We start from the raw sequence: 10000 nt of genomic DNA, 5'->3' as shown, positions 1-10000 counted from the left end.
TCCGCCGGATCCTGGCCGGGAGAGAGAGAGAGGGACAGAGAGAGGGAGGGAGGGAGGGAGAAAGAGAGAGAGTGAGAGAGAGGTATGAGGGAGGGAGGGAGGGAGAACAAGAGAGAGAGAGAGAGAGAGAGAGAGAGAGAGAGAGAGAGAGAGAGAGAGAGAGAGAGAGAGACAGAGAGAGAGGCCGACGGGCAAACAGGTGAACAAGTGGACAAGTGGACAGGTGGACAGACGGACAGACGGACAGACAGACAGACAGATACTCACCTCCCCCAGAGTTTGCGGATGCCTCTGTGACTCTTCCTGTTCTCGGGCGAGACCGGGGAGTGCTGCTCCGAGTTCCCCCCGGAGGACAGCGGCGACTGGTCGGAGAGGCACGACTCCTCCAGAAGGCTCTCTGGACGGCCTGGGACAGTGGGGAGAGGACATCAGACACACTGGCCTCACCTGCACTGTCCCGAAAGGACAGTCTGCTTCAGACGAGAGGGATCCAATATAAACTAAGTACCATCCAGCACAACTCTAGTACATCTTTATCAAGGGCGTATTTCTAATTTTTCTTCATCTAACGTCATCACTACACCTCTACAATATATCGTAATATAATGAATAATAAGATCCATTACGTCATAGCATTGTGCTACAATCCCAGAAAAGGGTATGCATGATTGTTATTCCAGATGTGTATTTGAACAGTTGTTCACTTCAGTTGCTCACTAGGGTCAAGGATCCCTGTCTTCTTTTGATGAATATTTGAAGAGAAGCATGTTTCGCTACAGGGCTGTCCGAGAGGTCAAGCTATAAAGTAATTGTACTGTTGGGGCATTTTACCCACCAACATCATAGAGGTTGTGTTTCCCAGCCAATCCTGAGGCACAGGAAGATGTTAGCAAAGCAAGGGAGAGAAAGAAAGGAGCAGAAGCAGGCATCAGTCAGAAATCCCATTACATTTATAAATATATATATATATATATTTTATAAATATTATCACATTGATATTGTTATTATTATATGGCTAGACTGTAAAACAGTTATCCATAAAATAATTATATAAAGACAACAATGCTGGACAATGCCTCACCAGATACAAACAAATTGAGGCAAGCAAGTGAACTAATTAAGTAACGCCTTGCAGTGTAACTCTTCTTCAGCAGGCACCACACACTGTCTCTTGAATGCCATGATGATGATCATCATCATCATCATCATCATGAGGATGCTTAAATCAGACTTCTGTCTACAAGTCACATGTCTGCAGGGGAGGACTGGATTTCTTATCCTACTGTAAAGTGTATGATGGTTACTTCTTTCACAAGGGAGATTAGTGTAGTGGGGGCATTATTTTATTTCACATTCTTGATGTTTCTCTGGTTGTTGCTAGCTACAACTATGCTTTACAACTTTATTCATAAAAATAAAAACATGAAACTGGCAATTTACTCTCTGACATTGTATTCCTGTATTTTGTTTAATAAAAATATAAATGAAAAAAGGGCTGTAGAACCAAGCACAGTGTGTGAGCAGTGTGTGTTGATATAGTTAACCCAGTTAACTCTACCTCCTGAACCACTGCCGCCCTACTGTACTTAGTCCGCGTGTCTATCTCGTCTGTTCCAGTTCGTCTCCGTTCCTCAGTGTCAAACGTCCAGCATGAGCCCGGGTGATTATTACGGTTGCTAGGTTTTGATTCCCGCTGGTTGCCCCTGAATATGCCTTTGCCTTCTCCCTGCTGGATTTGTTTGTCTGATCCTCAGTGATTACCTGTACACCAAACCACGACGCTAACCCTTATCTGATTTGTCTACATGATAACTGATTGACTACTTGTGTACTGACCTTTGCTTCTACAAGTAAAGACTATACTTTTCATACTTTATGCCTCTGAGTCCTTTCCCTGTGGTTCCACCAATCCTTCCAGATGGAGGGAGAGTGGGGGGAAGGGGGGTTGGAGAGAGCTGGATGTCTGGCAGCTTTGCCTCTTAGTGCACAATGGACGTCAAAGCCGAATGAAGCAAGCATAGCCCTTAACATTCAAACGTCGTCTTCCAACACACACTGCTCCAACACATTAGCTTGCTCTGCACTACGCTGTAAAACAAACCGGGGTGTGTGTGTGTGTGTGTGTGTGTGTGTGTGTGTGTGTGTGTGTGTGTGTGTGTGTGTGTGTGTGTGTGTGTGTGTGTGTGTGTGTGTGTGTGTGTGTGTGTGTGTGTGTGTGTGTGTGTGTGTTAGGGGACTGAAGGAACAAGCGGGGGTGGTAGTGGTTGGTTGCTGGATATGTGCATGCATGTGTGAACTCATGATGCATGAGTATGTCAGTATGCATGCCCCTTAACAAGGAGTTGAAGTGTGTGTTAGTGTTTGTTTGTGTTAGTGTGTGTGTGTGTGTGAGTATGTACTACCCAATGTCCTTGTCGTTGTGTGTATATGCATTTGTGTATATGTGTGTGTGTTTGTCTGTGTGTGTATATGTGTGTGGTTGTTGTGTGTCCAAGAAAGGCTGATGCCAGAGAGAGGTACTTTATTTGTCATGAGTTATGGAGAGAGTCTTAAATGAATCCAATCTCTAGCAAACGCTAAGCTTCTTAAAGTCACGGTGAGGGCACCTCTTCACACAGCTGTAATCCCACAGGCCTCAACAGAAGCTAAGGGGGCACCAATTAGGTCTAAATGACTCATTTATTTGAAAAGATTTTCTCATATCAGAGGGAGCTTATAAAGTTGGGTAATACAGTACCTAAAGCTGGAGCACTGGCACTCCGACAGCGAACTCCAGTCAAAACCGAAAGAGAGAGAGACGGAGAGAGAGGGAGAGAGAGAGAGAGAGAGGGAGCGAGAGAGAGAGAGAGAGAGAGAGAGAGAGAGAGAGAGAGAGAGAGAGAGAGAGAGAGAGAGAGAGAGAGACGGAGAGAGAGAGAGAGAGAGAGAGAGAGAGAGAGAGAGAGAGAGAGAGAGAGAGAGACGGAGAGAGAGAGAGAGAGACGGAGAGAGAGAGAGACGGAGAGAGAGAGAGAGAGAGAGAGAGAGAGAGAGACAGCGAGAGACACACACAGAGAAGTGTATTGCAGGGCAGTGGAGCAGCAGATCACGCAAGAGTTGAGGTGAAAATGAGGCGAGACAAAGTGTGAAAGACAGAGGAAGGAAGAAAGAGAAAGAGCATAAACAGGAAGCGTTAGAAGCCTAATTAGTAGAGAAAGAGAAAGTCAGTGTTACCGATTGCATTGTTATTACTTTGTATATCTTTTGGTAAACAGCAAGCCTTGTTTAGTTCATTGGTGATCACAAAAAAAACAAGCACACAAACCACAAAGACCCAGAGTAGAAGGAAAGGAAGATAAGGTGTTTGGGTGGCGGGCCGGCCTCGGGCCTTACTGAGACCGTAGTCCTTGTGGCTCTTGATGTGGGAGAGCTGCTTGGGAGAGGGGGGGCGTTCTTCGTCTCTCTCCTGCTCTCCGTTAAGATGACCAGTCCTGTGGCCTGCTGCCTTGCTCAGCTTCCCTGGCAGGGTCCGGTATTGGTTCTCATCCATGTGTCGATTCTGCGTTGGAGAGAATCCATCAGCTTTGAGAATGAATTTTTTTTAAGTCAGGTCAATGTGATGATACAGGTAAACCGCCTTAGCATGGGAAAAACTCCCTTAAGGCAAAGGACGAACACACCAATGCATGTATATGTTGTGCTCTCCAAGGCATATCTTGTGCATGCTTTTTTAGCGATTGTTGCGTGAACAACATTTGAAAGTTCACGAGAGGCAGCGACAACCTGAATCCATCTCCCTCTTCTACCGTATACAGCCTCACATCTCTTCCAGGAGACCTCAAGGGCAGGGTCATGATCGACTCCCATCCCTTTGCTCCGTTGAATAAACCCTTTGCTCTAAAAATAGACAACGCCGGTTTCCTCTGGAGGGCGAAGCTCTGATGCGCTCGCTACTTCAGCAGGCATCAGAGTCACAAGGCCCCGCGTTGCCCGACGTCACGGCCAAGAGGCCAGCGGAGAAGAGAGGGCTGGGAGGCAGCCGAGATGGGAAGGCTTTCTGACAGTTCCTTCAGGTGGCGCCCAACCCTGGGTGTCCTGTGCTGTTGATATCCACTAGATTGAATGCATTTGCTATGTTTTGTACAGTGCACAGTGTATAGTGTAACGTGTGTTGGTTGAGTTTGTGCTGGGGGAACGGGTTAGTACAGGGTTAGGTTGTGTCGTGCCACGCCGCTTAAAGATACCTTGGCCACTGCGTCTGAGGACACAGGCTCATGTGGCAGGAACTCTACAGCCTGAGGCGGACACACACACACACACACACACACACACACACACACACACACACACACACACACACACACACACACACACACACACACACACAGCACACGCACATGTGCACAGGCAAACACACACACGCACATACACACACACACGCACATACACGCACACAGCCACACAACCACACACGCATGCAATGATTAGCATAGGTTAATGACTACTAAATTGATTGATAATTATATTTGTATTATATAAATTAAAGATTTTATTCAACAACGAGTACACAGTCGTGAAAAAAACCTTTGAAGATCCAGTCTGCAGCTCCTCCAGGCTGCTAGACAGCACTCGGTTCTGGCTCCTAAACAGACAGGAAACAGGATCACATCATCACGCAAATATTTGAAAAGGAAAAAACCTAAGAAGAATAGAATTGGCCTGAAGGCCCCTTTGGCCGCACTCAAGAGACATAGAATAGTACAGTACACACACACACACATATCACATGCTAACTTTAAAGCGCTACCAGTAGATACCTATCCTCATTGTTTAGCCATAAATGTAAAGTATACCCACTTAAAGTTGTAGGGCATGACAAACCTCACACACATTATTACCTGTACATTATATATCTAAAGTAATGCGTAAATATCCCATGGATACACGTGCTTTAAAAGCAGGAGAGGATGCCTTATTCATCCAATATGTACCGCCGTGCCGCTGCTGTCCTAGTGAGGTGGTTTCTTATGACCACACGTTTGCGTCCGTCTCCAAACAGACAGGACCACTACTTGCCATGATCCATTGAGGTAACTGGCGTCGCTGATGGTCACCTTGAAGGTCTCGAAGGGGCTCTGCATACTGGAGCTATAGTACAAACACACAGCAATCAAAGTCTCCACGTGTGTGTGTGTGTGTGTGTGTGTGTGTGTGTGTGTGTGTGTGTGTGTGTGTGTGTGTGTGTGTGTGTGTGTGTGTGTGTGTGTGTGTGTGTGTGTGTGTGTGTGTGTGTGTGTGTGTGTGTGTATACATCTGCATGTGTCTGTGTGTGTGTGTGTGTGTGTGTGTCTGTCTGTGTGTGTTTATATGTGTGTGTGCATGCGCTAACATACCCAAAGTCCAGTTCTCTATGGCAAGAGGCTGAGGACATGAGAAAAGGAGAGAATCCCTGAGAACAGAACTAAAAAGGGAAGAAGATAAGCAGGATTAAGGATTGGAATACAGGATTAGTGAATAAAAAATAACAAATAAATACACCACATTCTGTAGCTGGAATGATGATTATTATAATGTAAATAATATTTACACCCACGGCGGTAAACCCATTTTGTCAAGTTCTGCCTGTAGGACCCCAAACAAACACCTGCAACAAGCCAACTGTGGATAGATTTGACCATTTGGCAGGTAAAAGAATGCAAGCTTATATACAAACCAATTGCTTAGCCGGTAGTTTTTGCCACTCCGGTGGGTAAAAGACGTTAAAAGACTCAAAGATTGAGTACCGTACCTCAGACCGGAGTATCTCTGAGTGGGCCTTGTGAGTCAGAGCTCTGGGTTGATGAGAGCTACTCAGCTCTTCCTCACTGCTGGCTGCAGAGTCAAACAAACACACAACACAAACATGGGAACGTGAGAGAGGATGGGGCATTGAAATAATTATCATTATCATCATAATAATCATTATTATAATTAATTGCATTGCTATAAGGCTCTTCAAAGTGCTCTACATAGTGTGCGTGCGTGCGTGCGTGCGTGCGTGCGTGCGTGCGTGCGTGCGTTTGTGTGTGTATGCATGTGTGTTAGGGGTTATGACACCTCATCCACTACCACAGTGTAGCACCCAGCTTGGTGATGCATTTAACATTGCAATAAATAGAATTGTTCTTATTTAATGCATATGAGATGTTCTTATACCATACTCCTGATAAATTCTAGTCATCAGTCATGTGTTTAATTGAATACTCATTAATGTATTGCAGATTTTTGAAGTCAGTATTTAACGACAATGAGTAGTTTGGAACAGCTGGGCTGCTTTCTGGTCACCCTTATTGGAGCGCAATCAAAACGCATGAGAACAGCAGATACAGGAGTAGCGCCGTCACCTTGTGGGAGAGCTGCCACCTCCTTCACCTTCCTGTAGTGTCCCAGCAGAGTGGTCAGCTCCTCGATGTGTCGATCCTGTTCCGTAAACACAGACACGCAACACACAACAGTGAGCCATCGAGGCAGGAAAGACATTTGCGTACGATATGTGCCTCTTGCGACAGCCGCTCCTCTCACCTTCTCATCGTTAGAAGCCAACAAAGACTCCATGCCTCTCTTCAGTTTCTGGAATTCTTGGTCTGGAACGCAGGAAGGGTGACCGTTAAAACAATAGGTCTGGAAGAGAATGGCTTCAGACATGATAGCCAGGGAGATGGGAATGGGCTTGGCAAACAAAGCAGGGAGGTTACAGCAAAATTGCCCGTGCCATGTCTAAGATAGAACATGTATGATCAGAATTGATGTGGTCCAAGAGGTTTGATTTTTTTACTTCACACTATACTTAAACACATACACACGCACAAACACACACATATTTACGTTAACGAGTTAACAGGGAACTTTATTAAGTTGATGTTAAGTAAATAATATAAACACAAAACTGATATTGCATTGTAGATTAACTATAGGGAAAGGGATGGAAAACACCCTGCGTCATAGAATACTGTAATTAAGAAATATATATAATTAATCTAACATATATATATATATGTTCAAGATCGCCGGGACCCCTCTCTCAAATCAATACTTGATCCTACATAAATATGGTAAGTAACCTTTTGATCTACGAAGGCTCAATGCTAATGTACATTATGAACCGATTAGGTTTAGTTGTTGTGTAGCTGGAGATAAAAACTTGCTTATAGCTTTTGTCAATTATTACTGAACATTAAACCTCTCTAACCGGCTGTACGATAGTGAAATACAGAGAATTTCTGGCAAACAATGTTTGAAAACACCCTCAGAAACATACACGTGCAGGCACACATACACACAAGCATACTTTCTCTCTCTCTCACTCACACACAAACACACACAACTACGCCCACACACACACACACACACACACACAAACACACACACACACACACACACACACACACACACACACACACACACACACACACACACACACACACACACACACACACACACACACACACACACACACACACAGAGTGTGCCTTACACTTTTCAAGCAGTTGCTTGATGTACTCCTCCTCTACAGCCGAGGGCAGCAGAGAGCAGACAGAGGAGGGAGGATGTTAGCATTAGAGAGGGAGGTGGCATGCTTTGGTTAGACATTGCTTGGTTAGATTGCACTGACATGCCTTTATCGGTATGACAGACAGGCAGACAGACAAATAAACAGACAGACATACAGACTTGAAGATGGACAGACAGAAATGTCACTACCTTTCCCTCCATTGTTGTTCAATGTGCTCTCTCTGGCCATGAGTCGGTTGTGCAGACTGTGGATCTCGTTGTCTTTCGAGGACAGCATCTCCTGTAGTTCCCCTATCGCTACCTGTGTCAGAGAGAGACAGAGCGAGCGAGAGACGGCGAGAGAGAGAAATTAACAGAACAATAAGTAGTATAAACAAGTGTGTGTGTGTGTGTGTTTGTGTGCGTGTGTGTGTGTGTGTGTGTGTGTGTGTGTGTGTGTGTGTGTGTGTGTGTGTGTGTGTGTATGTGTGTGTGTGTGTGTGTGTGTGTGTGTGTGTGTTTGTATCCTTTGTATGCATGCATGACAGCGTCTGAAATGACACAGATAGACCCAGTAGACCAAGCCTTTGAGTAGGTATGGTCGGTGTGGAAACATGATTCTGTAAGGACCATACATTGATTGGGCTATTGATGATAATGATGATAATAATGGATGAAGACATGGCACCAAGAGAGTCATCCATATTGGAGCTATAAATTAAAGTTAGCACCGTGTCACCAACACACACACGCGCACGCACGCACGCACACACGCACACACACACACACACACACACACACACGCACACACCCCCCTTCATGGACGGGCACACAGCGGCACAAAGGGGTGGTTGGTTCTATCTGTGCAGCCTATCAGCCGATCAACAGTCAGGGGGAGACTGTAGAGACGTGCCGTAATGAAAATGAGGTGGAGACAAAACAGGAGAAGGAAGAGCAAAACATGAACGCAACTCTGACAGAGGTGAAGGAAAAGAGTTGGATGAGTTAGAAAAAAAGGATGCACACATAAAAAGTGTGAAAAAACAAGATGGAGCTGAGAAGGAGGGAAAGGGGACGTTAAGGAGGGGACAAATAGGAAATGGAGGGATGGCTCGTTGTGATAGGCTGGGAGACAGAGGTCGAGAGGGAGAGCGAAGGAGGGAGAGAGCGGTAGAGAGGGGTAGAGAGAGGTAGAGAGAGGTAGAGCCAGGGGGAGAGAGAGGTAGAGAGCGGTAGAGAGGGGTAGAGAGGGGTAGAGAGAGGTAGAGAGAGGTAGAGAGAGGTAGAGAGAGGTAGAGAGAGGTAGAGAGGGGTAGAGAGAGGTAGAGAGAGGTAGAGCCAGGGGGGGAGAGAGGTAGAGAGAGGTAGAGAGAGGTAGAGAGAGGTAGAGAGGGGTAGAGAGAGGTAGAGAGAGGTAGAGAGAGGTAGAGAGAGGTAGAGAGAGGTAGAGAGAGGTAGAGAGGGGTAGAGAGAGGTAGAGAGAGGTAGAGCCAGGGGGGGAGAGAGGTAGAGAGAGGTAGAGAGAGGTAGAGAGAGGTAGAGAGGGGTAGAGAGAGGTAGAGAGAGGTAGAGAGAGGTAGAGAGAGGTAGAGAGAGGTAGAGAGAGGTAGAGAGGGGTAGAGAGAGGTAGAGAGAGGTAGAGAGAGGTAGAGAGAGGTAGAGCCAGGGGGGGAGAGAGGTAGAGAGGGGTAGAGAGAGGTAGAGAGAGGTAGAGAGAGGTAGAGCCAGGGGGGGAGAGAGGGCACCTGTGCACTGCGCCAGCGCTCCTCCCAGCGCTGCCTCTCCAGCTGTGTGTGCTCCACAGTGAGTTTGAGGCTGGCCAGCTGGGTCATGAGTGACTGGTAACACACATGGAGAGAGTAAGAGATGGACAGCTGGGGGGGGGGGGGGGGGGGGGGGCAGCAGAGAGACACGGAGGGGGAGGCATCCGATAGAGAGTTAGAGGGAGGGGAAGACAGATGAGTGAAGGAGAGGGAGAAAGAGGAAAAAGGCATAAGCAGCAACAAGTGCTAGTGAGGAAGGACAAAGAGTTAGACGTTAGAAGTTAGCAAAAGGGTTCCAAAAGGAAGAGAGGGAACAGGAAACACGACTTTCAAAGTGCAGTGGAGCCGGGTGTGAGTCTGTTTTACCCATCAATCAAGTAAGAAGATCAGGGTGATAACGGCTTCCTGCAACATAGCGTTTTAGGTCCGATTGCCATGACAACGCACATCACCGCTGTGTTTTTCCCGCGGTACCTTGGTGACTCTGAGTTTCCTCTCGTAGTTGCTCTTCTCATCCTCCAGCTCTTCCACCTTGTTCCTCAGCTGCGTCACTTCCTGTACCAGGTCCTGGGGAAAGAAGAACAATTGGTTTGTGGTTTGAACATCAACAATTAGAAACAACCCGTAATCCAAGTCATGCAGTTAAGAGTTCACCTCAGGAGGACGTTTTGGCCCCTTAATAGAAAAAACGAACGTTGTCAGAGTGAAAATCCCATTGAACTCAAAGA

At 46.4% G+C, this 10000-nt stretch overlaps 1 protein-coding gene across 14 annotated transcripts in view; it reads right to left on the bottom strand.

Annotated features, from left to right (window-relative positions):
* The window catches only part of ppfibp2b (PPFIA binding protein 2b), a 51718-nt gene that overhangs the window by 5364 nt on the left and 36354 nt on the right, over nt 1–10000 (bottom strand). For 8 of the 14 annotated variants that reach the window (XM_030365337.1, XM_030365336.1, XM_030365343.1 and 5 more), the window contains 15 exons: nt 9747–9839; nt 7720–7831; nt 7493–7525; nt 6541–6602; nt 6363–6438; nt 5768–5850; nt 5373–5440; nt 5056–5127; nt 4564–4621; nt 4224–4274; nt 3373–3538; nt 2738–2770; nt 836–868; nt 268–406; nt 1–11 (listed from right to left, as the gene is read on the bottom strand). The exon at nt 1–11 is cut by the window's left edge and continues 109 nt beyond it. In XM_030365337.1, coding sequence (XP_030221197.1) covers nt 1–11; nt 268–406; nt 836–868; nt 2738–2770; nt 3373–3538; nt 4224–4274; nt 4564–4621; nt 5056–5127; nt 5373–5440; nt 5768–5850; nt 6363–6438; nt 6541–6602; nt 7493–7525; nt 7720–7831; nt 9747–9839 — 1090 coding nt within the window. The remainder of the gene's footprint in view (nt 12–267; nt 407–835; nt 869–2737; nt 2771–3372; nt 3539–4223; nt 4275–4563; nt 4622–5055; nt 5128–5372; nt 5441–5767; nt 5851–6362; nt 6439–6540; nt 6603–7492; nt 7526–7719; nt 7832–9746; nt 9840–10000) is intronic. The other 6 variants (XM_030365338.1, XM_030365347.1, XM_030365339.1 and 3 more) reach the window with 5 other exon arrangements.

This window comes from Gadus morhua, chromosome 9, assembly GCF_902167405.1.
Source record: "Gadus morhua chromosome 9, gadMor3.0, whole genome shotgun sequence".
NCBI classification, from domain to species: domain Eukaryota; kingdom Metazoa; phylum Chordata; class Actinopteri; order Gadiformes; family Gadidae; genus Gadus; species Gadus morhua.
Note: the sequence above shows the minus strand (reverse complement) of the source record. Positions and strands in the feature narration are given on the sequence as shown.